Raw genomic sequence first — 15,381 nt, 5'->3', positions numbered from 1 at the left:
CAGGTGCCCTGGAGGACATTCTGGCAGCGAGAGGCCCCGGAAACCACCCTGCCTGACCACCCCTGAGGTGGCTGACCACATCCACCGGCCTCGCTCAGCCTGGAGTGTGGAGGCCACCCTGGGCCACACCAGTGGTGTGAGGGAGTGGACTGAGAGGCATCCCCAGGCAAAGGTCAGGGGTCAAGTGCTGGCGGGGGGGCCCCCCGCACGACGGAGGCATCTCATGACCTGCACTTGGTGAGAGTGGGGCTGGCAACGGTGACCCCACTACGGGCTGTGGGCTGCAGGCTGCAGGTGTGGATAGATCAGCAGGACCAGTGGCACCGCCCTGGCAGCCAGCTGAAGCCACCAGCTGGCTCGGGGCCAGCCTGGGCCCAGGGTGGCAGGAGTCACCTGCCGTCATAGGGAGAAGAGGGGCTGGGAGCGGATGTCCATGGAGATCTGGGGCGCAGCTTGCTGGGATGGGTGGGGAGTTCAGCACAAAAGAAAGGGACCCCGCCAGGGAGTGATACAGACTGGGGGGCTCCCAGCCGCGGTCAGCAGGCACTGTGGGGGCAGGCAAGCAGGCCCCGGACGCGGCGGCTCTCAGACGCCCCCCTCGTTGGTGCCGGAGGAGGGCGTCTCCCCGGCCTCCATCTCGGGCTCCTCTCGCAGCACCTGCTGCAGCACGGCCCCCAGGGGCTCCCGCAGGCCCTGGCTCCTGCGGCGGCCCGCCAGGAAGTAGATGACGGGGTTGGCACTGCTGCTCACAGACGAGGAGAGGCGGCCCAGGTCTCTGAGCAGCGTCTTCGTCCACGGGGACAGCTCCAGCCAGTCGAGGAGGAACCAGTTAATGCCCAAGGGCAGGGAGCAGACGAGGAACACCAGGACGGATGCCAGGATGACCACGTACAGCCTCGTGGGCTGCCGCCGCCGCCACTGCTGGGAGCTTCTGTGCACGCGCACGGAGAGGACCCCACTGGACAGGACCATCCCGGGCGTGAAGATGCCTAAGACCAGGGAGATGAAGACGGTGTCCACCGTGAAACACCAGCGCTTGGTGCGCCAGAACCTGCTGCAGAAGGCGGCCAGCGCGTGCAGCAGGAGCGCCAGGGTCCAGAGCAGAGTGGACACCAGCGCCGAGAGGCGCTGGGGCCGGTGGCACTTGTACCAGATGGGGAAGAGGGTGGACAGGCAGCGCTGCATGCTGATGGCGGTCAGCAGGCTCAGGCTGGCGGTGTAGGCAAAGTACTTCACCCTCTGCAAGGCCTCGTAGGCCTTGGGGCTCCAGCTGGCCGGGGGCGCCGTCTCCAGGCCCAGCATGGCGGCCAAGCAGAGAAGGAAGAGGAGGTCGGCCACCGCCAGGTGCAAGACGTAGAGGCAGAAGGGGCCGCCCAGCCCGTGGACGGCCAGCAGCCGGATCACCAGGCCGTTGCCCGCCAGGCCGCAGGCACAGGTGAGGGCGACCAGGGCGCTCAGCACCCAGTGGGCCGTGCCCAGCGTGTCCACCCCCGGGAAGAGTGAGGCGGGCTCCGGGCTCAGGCTGCCATTGGGGGCTGGGTCCATCCTGTGGGAGGAAGAGGCGCCAGCGTGAGGTCCTGGGTTGCCTGGACCCTGGGGACTCTGGGAGGCCCCGGAATTTCCTACCCAGGGCCCTGACCCCGGTTCTTGTTATAAGAGAGCGGGACCCGGAGGCCCACCCGGCCCCCGCCCCGGCCTCTGTCCCAGCCTGGTTACTCAGGGCCTCGGGCGCCGCAACTATTTTCCGAAAGGGAGCGGCTGCCCCATGTGTTTCCGTTGACATCTGTGCTGACTGTGAATTCGTGCTGGTGTTTTCTTCCTGTCTTCCAGCCGTGTGCGGCGCGCCCCACCCTCCACCCACGGCCACCTCGACCCCACGCTGGCTTAGTCCCTCGGGGCTCCCGGGCACTCTGGGCCACGTCGGTGTACTGGGGGCGCCGACCCCTGCGTGGCTGAGTGCGTGTGCGGTCCAGGGGCTGCTCCGGGCCTCACCTCCCCTGGGCCCAGGAGCCCATCCTGCACCCTGGCAGCTCCTGCACACTCTGCTCACGCCCAGCCAGCGGCGTTGAGGTGGTATTTTGTGGGTGCTCGACGGCGCCTCTCCCCGAGTCCCTCTTCCTCGTGACCTGCATCCTCAACTCCAGGAGGTCCCAGCTGCCCTGTGGGCCCCACCCCAGCCCCCGGGGTAGTGCCCTCTTCCCTGTGCCTCTCGTGCAGAGGCCTGTCCTGGAGTCTGTCTATCGAAGCCTGAGGCCGCAGGACTCTGGGGACCAGGCATCCTGTGGGCAGGAGCGCCCTGCCACTGGCCTGGCCATGGGGAGGGGCCGCTGACCTGCGAGTAGGCAAACGTCCTGATTTATTTTCTTGTGTCTGTGGTTTGCGGCTGCATGAGCTTCTGCGCAACTGTTGCAACTCTGCTGTCCCCTGGTTTCTAGCTTAGCCAGGACGCCAGGCCGCGAGCCTCGGCCCTCACACGCCTCTTCTCCCGGATGGCAGAGCCTGCGGGGGACTTTCTTCCTCCCTGGGTTGTCTGAGCTAAGCTTCTGGCATTTTCTGCTATCAAGATGGGAAAGTTCCTTTTCTGGTTTTCTGCGAATTTTTTATCATGAAGAAGTGATGAAGTTTATCACATTGTCCCTCTGTTTCTAGGACAAACCATTTCTAGTTTGCTCTGGTGTTGTTGTTTTTTTTTCCTTCTGATTTTTTTAAAGAAAATTTTCTGTTTTCATAAATCAAATTGGCCTGTAATTTTCTCTCTTGTCGCTACCCTTGTCTGTTTCTTATTTCAGGGCCGGGGCCTGTATCGGGGTCCTGAGGTGATTTGGGGGGTATTCTTTGTCCAGAAAGGTCCTCTTTCTTTGACGGTTTGGCAGAAGGCAGAACCATCTGGCCTGGTATTTTAATGGGAGTGCCAGTGGATCGCCCTGGCTTTAAGAAAATACTACAGCTCCAATTTATTTACCATTTTAGGTCGATTCAGAGCTTTAATCTCTTCTTTACGTAGAGCAGGTGGTAATATTTACCAGACAATTATCAGTGCTTCCTGGCTCACACTTACCAGCGTCTCCAGCAGTTACTGTCATGTTAAAAACTTCAGTTCAATAGAATGGCCAGCTCTTGTTTGTGCTGCTTCTTTTCCTTTTCAGTTTGTCAGAGTTTTATTTTATTTTTTTATTTATTTTTTAAAAATTCTCTTGTGGTTACTTTGCTTCTTATTCCCCCGGGCGACGCGTTAACGTCTTCCTCTTTCTTCGGTTGTAAGTTGTGATTCTTTCTTCAGCTCCTCGTGTTGCACGCTCAGGTCATTAATTTTCTGACTTTCTTCTTTTCCAAATAGGTGTTTGGGACCATAGAGGTGCCTGGATTTCTTTAGGAGCTTGATGAGTTTGGGTCTCTAGTCTCTTCACTTCTGTTCATGTCCAAATCCTAAAAGATTTCCAATTAAAATAAAAAAATTCCGTGCATTATTTAGAAATCCCACGTCACAATGCACACGTTGCCTGCTTTCTGTTGTTGACGTGTAACATCACAGCACTGCTGGCGTGTGCTCTTAGCCAATTTGGGGCTTGCTTTATGTACCTGTTGGATTGTTCTTTCAATGACCCGTGGCTTGTTTTCCGATTGCTGTGGGGAAGACCCCCACATGGAGGTGGCTGCGGCTTTCTCCTCCTGCGCCCACCCGGAGCCTTGTGGAAGGCTGTGGGCCGGGCCTGTGTATCCTGCGGAAGCCCAGCTCCCCGCCTCCACCCTCATCCTTAATGCATTCTAACCCCAAAGTGGATCTGATGTACCCACTTTTTGTTAGTGCTCCTAGAGGTCCCGTCCATTCTCCACGTGCTTGGCAATCACTGACTTTCTGCAGGGGGTCTATTCCTTTCCAACGGGGCCCCCCAGGGTCACAGGAGTCTGTGGCCTTGGTCACTGGCCCCTGTGGATGCTCCATGGTTCTCTGGTCCAGGACCAGGTTTTGGATGGATTTCTTGGGCCGGAGGCTGGCATCACGCCCGCCCACGTTAAATCCAGCTCTCCTCCCGGGAACCTGCAATCTGGGGCTTTAATTCCTCTGTGGGCGCTGGGCTCCGTGCTCCCCCACCCCCCACCCCCGTCCAGGCAGGGAGTGGCCCCCGATTCTGGGTGCCGCCTTCGCCTTCTTTGAGCGGCAGGGCCACCCAGGGCTGGCCTCACGCAGGCTAATCTGCTCCGGCCGACCCCTCCACATTATGCGGCTGCGAGACCACCCCTCGCCCGGCCCCCTCCTCCCCCGGCCCCCTCCTGCCCTGACTGTCAAAGGTGTTTCGTGTTCATTATGGAACACACAGGGGGACGCCTAGACCATCAGAACAGAGGAAATACAAAATCCCTCCTCCCGCCCCACCCGGGCTCAGCACTTCAGAGACACCTTCCGGGCCTTTGGGGGTGTTGTGCTGCCATCTGGCCTCCCGTAGTTGGGTTTTAGATATTTTCGTTTTCAAAGAATGTTCTACTTTCATCTCCTTTCTGCCAGTGAGTGATTCTCGGGGTGCTTGGAGGTGTGGCTGGGAGGGGGCTCCGCTGCAGCCTGTTCTCAGTGGCCCCTGCTGGGGGGTTCGCAGACGCAGGCGCCCGGTACAGCCCTCCTGTTGCGGGAACCTCCGCAGAGCCTCTAGGGACGCGGAGATCCGTCCGCCTGAGCTCGTTTCTCCTCTTCCTTAAAGGTTAAAATCAGCTTCCACATGGCTGCCCGAGCTGCCTTGCTCTACTTCATTGTTTTTTTGGAAGCACAAGTTGCTTTAATCAGGGGTGAGTCCTCCCTGGGGTGCTAGCTCGCCGGCCTCTCACTGCCCGAGGCCTGCAGGAAGGAGGGAGCCGCTGGGCCCCGCTCACAAACAGCCTTCGTCTAAGACATTCGGGGGCCACAGCCCGGCCCGGCCTTGGAGGGCTTGCTCTCTGCAGTGACGTGTCACTTTGTTTTTACATCAGTGAACTGTCTCGCCGGCTGTTTCATAGCTGCTTTTTGTACGACTTCCCCTTAAAGTGTCCCCAGACCTTGAGTGACCCCCTTTTCCCTGGCACCTAGGCTGGGCGATGTGGACTTATCGCAGCTTTAAAGGTCTGGGAAGTTGGTTTCAATGTGTGGGAAGAAGCCAGCTCAGAGACGCCGAGACTCTGGCCGGTCACCCAGCGGCCTCGCCACGGCCCGCGGCAGCTCCGCCGTGCCCCACCCGCCATGGGCAGAGGCAGGGCCTCTTACCTGCTCTCCACGGGGCAGGGGCCTGGACCCTCCTCGCTCCGTCCGCGTGGGGTTTCCGCAGCCACCTGTCGCCTGGCCCCGAGGCCCCTCTGTCCTTGCAGACTCGGCAGGCCGTGGGGGGCTGTCTTCTGCTGACCCCCAATTGGCCTCATAGGAGCCCCTGCCCGCCCCTGCCTGAGAGCCGTGGCCGGCTCCCTCTGAGGAGAGTGCGAGCGTGAGGTATAAATGCAGGAAGGGTGCCTGTCCCCAGGGGAGGCTAATGGGCCTGGGCAGGCGTGGCCTCCCCCCTGCCTGGAGGGCTGGGCTGCAGGGGAAGGAGCACGAGGCTGGGGGCCCGAGGAGGGTCCCCTCTCTCCTAGCCCGTCCGGGAAGCCAGGGAGGCCCCCGAGCATTAGTGGGCTCAGGGTGGGGAACACAGGCTTTTGCGGGCTAGGACAGGCCATTATGTCCTCCCCTGGCCCCTGCCCGGAGAAGATACTCTGGCTAATGGACTGGAGCTCGCTCCTCAGCAGGGCGGAGAGGGCGCCCTGGACCCGGAGTCCGGGCCCTTATTTCCAGTGGAGCCCTGCCACTTGTTGGGGGGGCTCAGGTGTCCCCTCGAGTGTCCGAGTCCTCACTGAAGAGCTGGGCGTCCCTCCTGGCCTCTCCCAACTGGCCAAGAGCCCTGGGGACATGTGGCTGTGGGGTGAGGGGACCACCTCAGCCTGGGTTGGACACCTTCCCCCCACTTCCCCACCCGGGGAGTGGAGAACACCAAGAAAACCAAGTACCCCACCCGGGGCAGGCTGCAGGCTGCCAGTGCACCTGTCGCCCTGCGTGCCGGGTACCTGAGGGGCCGGGTCACTGAGAGCTGAGGTTCTGGGCTGTGGTGTCGTCCTCATGGCCCTGCCCTGTGGTGGGGGGGAGCCCCTGGTGTCAGCTTTGGAGAGAGAGTGAGCGAAGCAAGAGGAGGTGGGCCCCCGGTCCTGGGGGGAGGGTGGTGACAGCGCAGGCAGCTCCTCTCTGCCCCTGTGCGTCCACAGGGGTGCGGGCACCCACTCCCACAGCTGCGGCTCTGGCCTCCACAGCCTTTCATCCTGGGCAGGGAGGGGGGCAGCTTGAGTGAGGGCCCCGCGGGGGGTCAAAGGGCTAGGCTGACTGCTCACGTGTGGCACCTGGGAGCCAGGAGGCTCTGCCCTTTGCCCTCCGCCCCCTGTGTACCCAGAGGAGGCTCTCAAGGGATCTGGGTTTTGGGGCTGACTGAGAGCAAAGAATCCCAATGCTGTAAAGGGGTGCAGGGGGCTGCTTGGTCAGCGACACCCCGACTCGTGTAGCGGCCACCTCCAAAGCCTGCGCCGGCGCCACAAGAGGTGCTCTGGCAGGGCCTCACCGCAGGCCTGGCCAGGACCCGGTGTGTGTGGTGTTGACAGGACTCAGCTCCTTGTAGACTGGACTCGGCCTCCATCCTCTTGTCCTGACTGCTCAGGCCGCTGGCAGCCCAGGGCCTTCTTCATTAAGGTCATCCCGGCAGAGCCCACCAGCAAGAGGATGCCAGTGCGAGGTCCTGGTTGTCTTTGCCCCATTCTGCCGGCCAGTCAGTCACTGGGTCCAGCCCCCAGTGTGGAGGCGCCTGGACTCTGGGGCCACGGTGATGGCTGCCACAAGCTCACTGCCCGTGCACCTGGTCAGAGCAGGCGGGGCCGCAGCCCAGCCCTGCAGGGGACGGGGCTCTCCCTGTCCATGGCCGGCCCCGTCCGTCCTTTCCACTGCATCTCGAGTGTGGCCATCATTCGGCCCTTGGGCACCGACCCCCGAGGGGGTGTCTCCGGGTCTGATGGGGAGAGATCCAGGCAGCCGAGGCTGTGAACCCGGAGTCAGCTTAGGACTGTCTCTTCCGGGGGAGTGAGGGGCGCCTTTCCTGCTGCAGAGCTCAGCTGCGGATTTGGGTGGGTGCATTTTAACTCGTGGGAAAGAAGTGGGTGTCTGGGTGGGGGGATGTTGCGGGAGGAATGGGGTCTGCATGGACCCTGTCTGAGCCGCTGCGCCTGATTTCCCCTGGGCCTCCCCTGGTTGGTTGGACCCCGCGCGGGGGCGGGCACGTGCCTGGGGCCACCGGGGCCTCTGTGTCTCTCTGGAGATGGATGAAGTGTCGAATGTGCCGCTGAGAATAAATGCAACATGGAGACAGAGAGAGAGGAGGAACCTCCCGGACATGATTTGAGCCCCCTGTTCCATCTATGTCTGAAAACAAAATCACTTCTAGAACTTTCCTGGTCCCTGAGTCAGTAAGCTCCCTTAAACACGCGTCTGCACCACACCCCTCTCTCATCCACACACACCTGCCACAGGCCAGGGTGGACTCGGGCCCCGTGTTATCAGCAGAAGTCCTGGCCACGCTGCGGCCAAGTCTGGGGGAACCTGTGGTGTGGCGCAGGGAGGACCGGCTGCTGCCGCTGGCGGGGGGCTCTGGGGCACCAAGAAACCTGCAGGGGCCGATGGGAACATCGTCTTGTGTGGGCAGAAACATTCCCCGTGTGGCTTTGGCCATGGCCTGGGCACACGGCCACATGTGCGTGACTTTGTTGCCCGTCATTTAGGCCACAGCTAAAGCAGTTATAAAAATATTTGAAAAAGCTGCGGGAGTGGGTGCTTCTGGCGGGCCCAGAAACTTGGCCCTTCTGGCGGGCCCGCCTCCTCGATGCAGAGTTTCCTTGAGTCTTAATTGTGTGAGCCGGGCCCTGTTGTCTTCTCCAACTTTCCAGCCCGGCCAGCTTAAAATACAACCCGCGTGGCTCCTGCCTCGTGACCCGCGGGACACATTTCAAGGCACGTTTCCTGGGCCTGGGCTCCTCCCGCGTGCTGAGGGGCGAGACCCTGTGGCCCGCCTCTCTGTCCTGCTTTGGGACGGACCCCCGGGTGCTGGGAGGAGGGGTCGTCTGGGCCGAGGGCCTCCAGCAAACTGTGTGTATGTGAAACCATCTCAGGCTTTCGCTCTGGCGTTAAACATGAAGCCCGGTGCTCTCCAAACCGCAGCTGGCAGGGAGTCGGCGGCAAGCGGGGCGGGTGCCAGGAGGCCTTCCGTTTCCTGCCAGTGAGATGGAAAAGGAAGAGGGCCGAGGCCTCAGCCGGCAGAGGCGGTGGCCGCACCGTCCGTGAGCACTCACCCTTCCCTGGCCCCCGGTTTCAGATGCCCGTGCCCGGAAGGGGCCCACCCTCCTTTGGCCTCGGCTGACAGTGGAACCCACCAGGGCTGGCCTGGGTGGTTCTGGGCGGGGATGGGCTCATCCTTGACACGTCACCCTGGGCCCCAAATCCCAGTGTTTTGCTGATGGGAATCACAGAGGTCAGAGGCCTGAGGTCCAGGGACACGCGGCTGGGGCTCTGGCCAGGCCTGTCAGCCTGGATGAGGAGCACCATGGTGGGTGCGGCTCCTGCAGTGGGCTCGTGCTGTCTGTACTGGGATGATCCCTGCTATGGCTCCTGGCGTGCTTGGTCCAGGCCCAGCATGGATACCTCAGTCCATGGTGGTCACTGCCCTCGCTCTGCACTGGGGTTGGCCGCTCTGTGACCGTGCCACCTGCAGCAGCCTCCCCCCTGCCTGCCACTGTACCCCACGCCTGACCGAGGTAATGCCAACTCCGAGAGGGCGCACCTAGCATTTGGGGACACTGAGGCCCAGCAGGGTGAGGGTGGGCAGCCGCCCGCCCCTGCAGCAGCCCCCGAGGCTGTAATAAGTGCACTCGCAAGGAGGGAGGGGGCGTGGCGGGGACCTGCGGTCTGCCCAGCAGCCATCTGTGCAGCCACCTCCATTAGCACAGAGATGGGGAGGTCCAGGGCGTGGATGGGTACAGGGTCCTCCGGGGCCCAGCAGGGGTAGATGGAGGTTTGTGCTAAGCACCCACCAAGGAAGGGCCCAGAGGTGGGGGCTCCATCCTGGTGCTCACCCCTGCCCCAGGCTGAGCGGCTCCAAGGCTGATGTACCCGGGGCCCTCCCTGACCTCCTGGCACTGCAGGGGGTGAGGGCACTTGCCGCCCTGGCCTGGGCCCTCAGTCACTGGACCCTCTTAGGAAGGCCCCTCAGGACCCTGGGTTGGGAGCTGGTCCCCACAAGACCAGGGCTGAGCTGGGGCTCTGGAGGGAGAATTCTTGGGGATTGGGAGTCCCTGAGCCCTGGGGTGCCAGGCTCCCAGACACCCTGACCCCTACAGGATTGGAGGCCTTTCTGCCTGCCCAGGGCCCTCAGGACACACCTCTTGCCTGTGTGTCCAGGAATGAGGAGGCAGATGTTGTGGTCTCCACCCCTGCTCTGGGACCCCTACAGACGCCCCCTCTCCGCAGAGCTGGGGTGTGGTTGGGACTGTTGGAAAGTGGAGGAGGAGGGCGGCGGCCTGGAGTGAACAGGAGGCTGAGCCTGCTGGGGGCTGGTCACCAGGAGAAGGCACTCGGGGGTCAGCTCAGCAAGGAAGCCCCTGCTCCCGGCCATCGGGAAGGCAGAGCGGACCCGGGGTCTGCGGGCAGAGCACAGACACGGTGGCACCTCACCCGCCAGCAGCCCCGCTCGCCCTCTGAGCTGCACGCATCCCACCCCCAGCCTGGGCTCTCTGCCTTGTGTCTCCTTGGCCCACGCAGAGGCAAGCGTCTGCAGAGTGGTCCCCAGAGGGGTGTGGCCCAGGCTGGATTCCAGGAGCCTGGGATGGGGCCCTCCTGGGGCTGAGGGGAGGCAGGGGCTTCGGCCCCCTGCTGAGCCTGTCTCCTGGGAGGGGCCTGATCATGGCTGGGAAGTTGGGGGGCTGGGCACGGGAGGTCAGCGCCTGCCCCAGAGAGCTCAGGATGCAGGGGGCATTCCAGACGGGCAGCGGTGGGACCCTTGTCAGGTGGTGTCACTCAGCACAGTGGGGATAAAGCCCCCAGGAGCGGAACCCCTGAGTGGGTGCAGCCAACAGAGGACGTGGGTCCCCTGGAAGGAGAAGGGGCCCCCATAGTGCAAACAGGCCAGCGGGGGAGGGAGACCAAGGCGGGAGAGAGCGGGCTGCAGGGGTGGAGATGGGCTGCCCCTCTGGGGCTCCACTGCCCCTCTGGGGTGCCCCATCCCCTCGGGGGCTCTGCTGCCCTGGGCCTCCCCATTGCGGGCACTGGGCCACGGGTGCACAGAGGGCCACAGGCTTCCCGAGCGCAGAGGGAAAGCGTTTATTGATGCACATTTATTGTCTTTCATCAAACGTCCTTTGGCTGCGCTGGGCACCGTGCTGGCTGGTGGGCAGGGGCCGGGGCCGAGCCAGAGCCCATTTGCAGGTGGGGAGGAGCCCGGAGGCCGGCAGCGGGTGTGCAGGAGGCTGAGGCCAGGCGGGCAGCAGCCGGGCCAGGCGCGGGCTCCAGGAGCGGCGGGGAGCGGCTGGCTGAGTGGGAGTCGGAGGAGTCACGGCCTCTGGTTGCTGGTTCTTCCTCCTGTCTCAGCTGCTCACAGGCCAGACGTGCCCGTAAGTCACTAAGGTTTTGGTCCCGGGGGCAGGGACATTGTTTATAGAGACTGAACTTCGAGGCAGGTTAAGGGGCGCCTGTCCCAGGTAGCACCATAAGGTCAGCTCTGCCCTCACTGTCCCCCGGGAGGGATGGAGACCGTGGGGTCTCGCAGCAGGGAGGGGGCTGCTGGCCGGTGGTGGGCGGTGCAGGCTGTGTGGCTTTCAGGGGTGCTGACCAAAGGGTCAGGAGGCGCATGGGCTGGGCGACCCCCTCCTGTCCTTTGCTGGCCAGCCTGGGTGAGGACGGCCCCCAGCTGGCACCTCTGACAATGGGGCACAGCAGGAGCGCTGGGGGAGGTGGGCGGGGGCACCTGGCAGGACCACCTGTAAGTTTGGAGGTGGCTGCTCTGGGTCTCGGCATCCCCAGAACCCCTAAATCTGGGACAGTAAGACACGCGGGGCAGAAGCAGACTCTTCTGTGCCCGTGGGCCAGGCCCTGTTTCTGTCTGCCCAACGGCAAGGGGTCCCCAGTGGCCAGGGCCGCCCCTGGCTCCCTCCACCCGGGGCAGCTCAGGAGGCATTCCCAGGGGTGCACTGCATCTCCATGGTGACGGTGTTGGGCGTGCCCGCCCCCGCCTCCCCCAGCTCAGCGCCGTCCCGCAGGGCCCGCTGGAAGACCACCCGGAGCGGCTCCCACAGCCGCTGGGACTTGTCCCTCCCGGCCAGGAAGTAGACCACGGGCTTGGCGCTGCTGTTGATGCAAATGCACAGGTCCGTGACGTACTCTGGGAAGGGGGCCGGGATCTGGAAGACCCAGAAGAGGAACCAGTCGATCCCCAAGTAGATGGAGGACACGAGGAACACGGAGTCCGTGGCCAGGACCACGTGGTTGAGCTTGGCTGAGCGCTGGCGCCGCCGGGCCCGGCACTCCACGTGCAGGATGAGCGCCAGGCAGGGCAGCACCATGAGCGGGCAGAAGACCAGGAACAGCAGGATGCCCAGGAAGGTGTCCATGTGCCTGCAGGCGGGCCCCGAGGCCTGGCGGTCCAGGAAGACGCAGAAGTAGTGGTGGATGCCGGTGACCAGGAGAGCCAGGGCCCAGAGCAGGGCGCACACCACGGCTGACAGGCGCCGGGGCCGCTGGTGCCAGTACCAGGCGGGGAAGAGGACGGACGCGCAGCGCTCGGAGCTGATGGCCGGCAGGAGGCCCACACTGGCCACGAACGTGCACAGCCCCGCGACCCTGCACACGGCCCGGATGTAGTCGGCGAAGGTGCCCAGGAAGCCCCCGGTGTTCAGGATGGAGAACACGGCCTTGCTAAAGAGGTAGCCCGCGTCGGCGCTGGCCAGGTGCAGGAAGTAGATGGAGAAGGGGGTCCTCTTGATGGAGAAGCCAAAAAACCAGAGGACCAGCCCGTTGCCCACCAGCCCACACAGACAGAGCAGCAGGAAGATGTAGTTCATGACGGCTGGCGGGGGCAGCGGACTGATGGGCTCGATGGTCAGGAAGCCTCGGCTGTAGATCTCCGGGGCCTCGCTGGGGCCGGGACACATCTGTGCAGGCGTGGAGGGAGACAGCCGGTGAAGGCCCAGACCTGCACCTGCACCCCGAACCTGCGCCCCCCACCTGTGCCCTCCACCTCGCCCCACACCCGTGCCTACACCCAAACCCTGCACCTGTGGCTGGTGTGGCTCCCAGACCTGCAGGGGCAGCAGCTCTGGTCACCCCACAGATGCTCCATGAGAGCAGAAGACACGCTGACCCCACCTGACGCTACTGCTGTGTCTGCAGACTTGGCCTCTCTCCGAGGCACTGGAAATCACAGCCCCCGGGGACCCTGGCTGCTCGCCTGTCTGAATAGACAGGTCAAAAAGGCCCACGCCTGCGCGGTGAGGGGCAGCTGAGCAAGTGTTTCAAGGCGAAGGTGAAGGCGGCTGCGGAGACAAGGACAAGAACTGCTGTCACCTAGGCCTGGCGCTGACAGCCGCCCGATGCTAGCGGGGTGGGGGGCCCGGCACTGGCCCATGTCCAGAGAGCGGTATTGCACCAGGTCACGCTTGCCTGGAGGGAAATGCGCCGTGGCGATGGGCGTGTCCTTGTCCTCAGGTGGGACACTGGGGGCTCGGGGCTTGGTGTCTGCAACTTGCTTCCAAGGCATTCGGGAGGCCGGTCTGTCGGCCGAGACGCCCATGGAGAGCACGCTTGGTCAGAGACTGGCCACAGGGGAGGCTGTGGGTATGCATGGCACTGGCACTGTTTTTGCAAACTTTCTATACACGCGAGACGTTCACACTGATGCATGGAAATATTTATTTGAAAATAATAAAGTCACCTGCGAGTTACAAAAACAAAAGGTGGGCCATGGGTCTCGCTGGAGCAGGACCTGCCTCTCCCAGGGCGGGGGCTGGGGAATCAGCAGCCCTGCTGGGCCATGGTGACCTCTGGGCTCTTGGCCAAGAGGCTCAAGTGTGGGCAAGCCCCTCACAGTCGGGACGATGGCCTGGCTGGCTGAGGCCACCTGACATCAGTCTCGCCGCAGAGTCCAGGCCGATACGTGGGCCAGCTGCAAGAGTGACCGGCCGGGGGACAGTGGCAAACCGAGTGAGGGAAGTGGGCAGCCTCTCGGGAGCTGGGGGCACCACTGGAGGAGCAGCTGACCGTTCTCCCCCCACCAGAGGAGCCAGAGCTCTAGATTCTAATGTGAAATATCCTGATCTTTAAACACTAGCATTTAAAAAACATCGTGTGGGCCAAACACAACAATCTGCAAGCTGGACTCGGCTTCAGGCTGTCACTGTGACCTCTCATTCCAGTGGCAAAGGTGACCTGGGCGCGGTCACTGCCTGCTGCCCGCCCCCGCAGACATCACCAATCCATCCCTGCTCGCCAGCGCCTGACCCTGGCCTTCGCCTTTCCCGGCCCCCACAACCTCTTCCCAGGCTGGGGGTCAGTTCCCTTCACTGAGGCCTCCCCCAAACAAAAACAAAAGCAAGACCCGGAAGGTTCTGCAGGCAGAGCCATCCTGCACCATCCAGATGGCCCCGTGCTGGCCGAAGGCTGGCCCAGAATGCAGTGGGCGCCCCACACGAGGGGAGCCCACTGGCCTGGCTCTGGAAGCCCTGACTACAGGGTGTCGGGGAGCCTTGGGGAGATGTGGGAGGTCAAGGCGGCCCTGGAAGGGGCTCCTGCCCGCCAGCTGTCACCGCGCAGGGCAGGTCAGCCCCACTCCCGCACGCGCCCTGGCCCAGCCCGCACTCCTCCCGCGTGACCGCCCCAGGCCCCAGCGGCTCGGAGCCGGGAGCAGACCCGGCCATCCCCGAACCAGGGTGGGCAAGCCCCTGGAGCCAGTCCCCGCTGCAGGAGAGGAGCGGGCGGCAGGCTGGCGTGGGCGTGGGGGCTGGGCTACAGTGCTGCTCACACGCAGGCTGGGGCATCAGCCAAGCCCTCCTGGGCGCCAGTGTGGAGACTGGGTGAGTCACTCGCGTGTGGGCCCTCGCCAGCGCACGCCTAGTACGTCTGCCCAGCCCTCCCTGTGCTCTCCTCTCCCCCATTTCTGGGGACTCCCCCAGCTAGCCTGCCTCTGCCTCTAGGGGTCCCGCAGTGGGCAGTGTGGGAGGCTGAAAGGGCCTCAGGAGCTGAGTTCAGGGTCCAGGAGGCGCTCCGGCTTTGCCCAGCCCTTGGGCTTGCCCTGGCCCAGCTCTGGCGTGAGCCTCAGTTTCTTCAAATGTGGGAGGGGCTGCGCTAGGCTAACTCGAGGCCCTCCCAACTCGAGAGCCTTCTCCCTGGGCTGCGGGGTGTGGGGGGCATGGGGGAGGGTGAATGCAGGGGCTTTGAGGCCCTCCAAGAAGAAGGGGTGGGGGGTTCTGGCCATAGGAGGTGATCCCCGCCTGGGGCAACTCTGGCAGGGTCATTGTGGGACACGGGACATCAAGGTCACCTTGGACTTACATCTCAGGGTCTCCTGGCAGGGCCTGGCCGTGGGAAAGAGCTGACCTCCCCACCTCTGCAGGGGAGAGAAGGACCAAGTCTTCCGAGGTTAGTGACAGGTCAGGAGACACGGGACCCGAGTGCCAGGCCACACAGCCCATGGGCCCTGCTGCCACCTTCTGCTGGAAGCTACGTGAAGGGTGAGGTGTAGCAACAGAGGGGAGGTGCTGGGCCCCCTACCCCCACCCACTCAGCCCAGAGACGCCCGCAGTGCCCCCCCCCCCCCAGCCCTGCACTTGCCTTGCTCCTGTCTGCGGGCTGGGCCTCCCAGGAGCAGTTCCCCACCATCTCCAGGCCCAGCAGCCTGATTCCTCTCGGCTCTGCTCACAGCTCACGGGCCTGCGTGCGCCACCTGGCAAAGGCAGAAAGAGTACATCAGGGGGGCTCACCATCCACCCTCCAGACCTCTGTCCACCGTCCACCCTCCAGACCTGTCCCCGGCCCCTAGGCTCCAGGCCTGTGGCCCTCAGCAACACCTTTGAGAAAAGGCTGATGGGGCCATGGGGTCCCTTCGAGTCAGACCCCCGGGGGCGGCAGGGGGGACAGTCTTGCTGCATGTGGACCCCTCACCCACCTCCTGTTGACGCCCTAGTGACACCTGTTCTTCCCCTTTCGTTGGTCTGGAGCCAGCCAGCTCTGGAAATTTACAGTTACTTTCCCCACATACATTTCCTGGCCCCCGCAGCCAGTCCCAGAAGGGGGAGCCAAGGAGGAGAGAGTAGGGA

The 15,381-nt window shown here is 63.4% G+C and overlaps 2 protein-coding genes across 2 annotated transcripts; both read right to left on the bottom strand.

Moving 5' to 3' along the window:
* Positions 1 to 585: 585 nt before the first annotated feature.
* Positions 586 to 7,802, bottom strand: MRGPRD (MAS related GPR family member D; the record flags this gene model as incomplete). Its single annotated transcript, XM_084252012.1, has 2 exons — positions 586 to 1,546; positions 7,549 to 7,802. The coding sequence occupies 2 exons, from the start codon at positions 7,800 to 7,802 to the stop codon at positions 586 to 588; spliced, it is 1,215 nt and encodes a 404-aa protein (XP_084108138.1).
* A 3,436-nt stretch (positions 7,803 to 11,238) lies between these two features.
* Positions 11,239 to 14,944, bottom strand: MRGPRF (MAS related GPR family member F; the record flags this gene model as incomplete). Its single annotated transcript, XM_084236168.1, has 2 exons — positions 11,239 to 12,222; positions 14,897 to 14,944. 2 exons carry the CDS (start codon positions 14,942 to 14,944, stop codon positions 11,239 to 11,241), a joined length of 1,032 nt encoding a protein of 343 aa, XP_084092294.1.
* Positions 14,945 to 15,381: the final 437 nt, after the last annotated feature.

Source organism: Talpa europaea (genome assembly GCF_964194135.1).
Source record: "Talpa europaea genome assembly, chromosome: 1".
NCBI classification, from domain to species: domain Eukaryota; kingdom Metazoa; phylum Chordata; class Mammalia; order Eulipotyphla; family Talpidae; genus Talpa; species Talpa europaea.
Note: the sequence above shows the minus strand (reverse complement) of the source record. Positions and strands in the feature narration are given on the sequence as shown.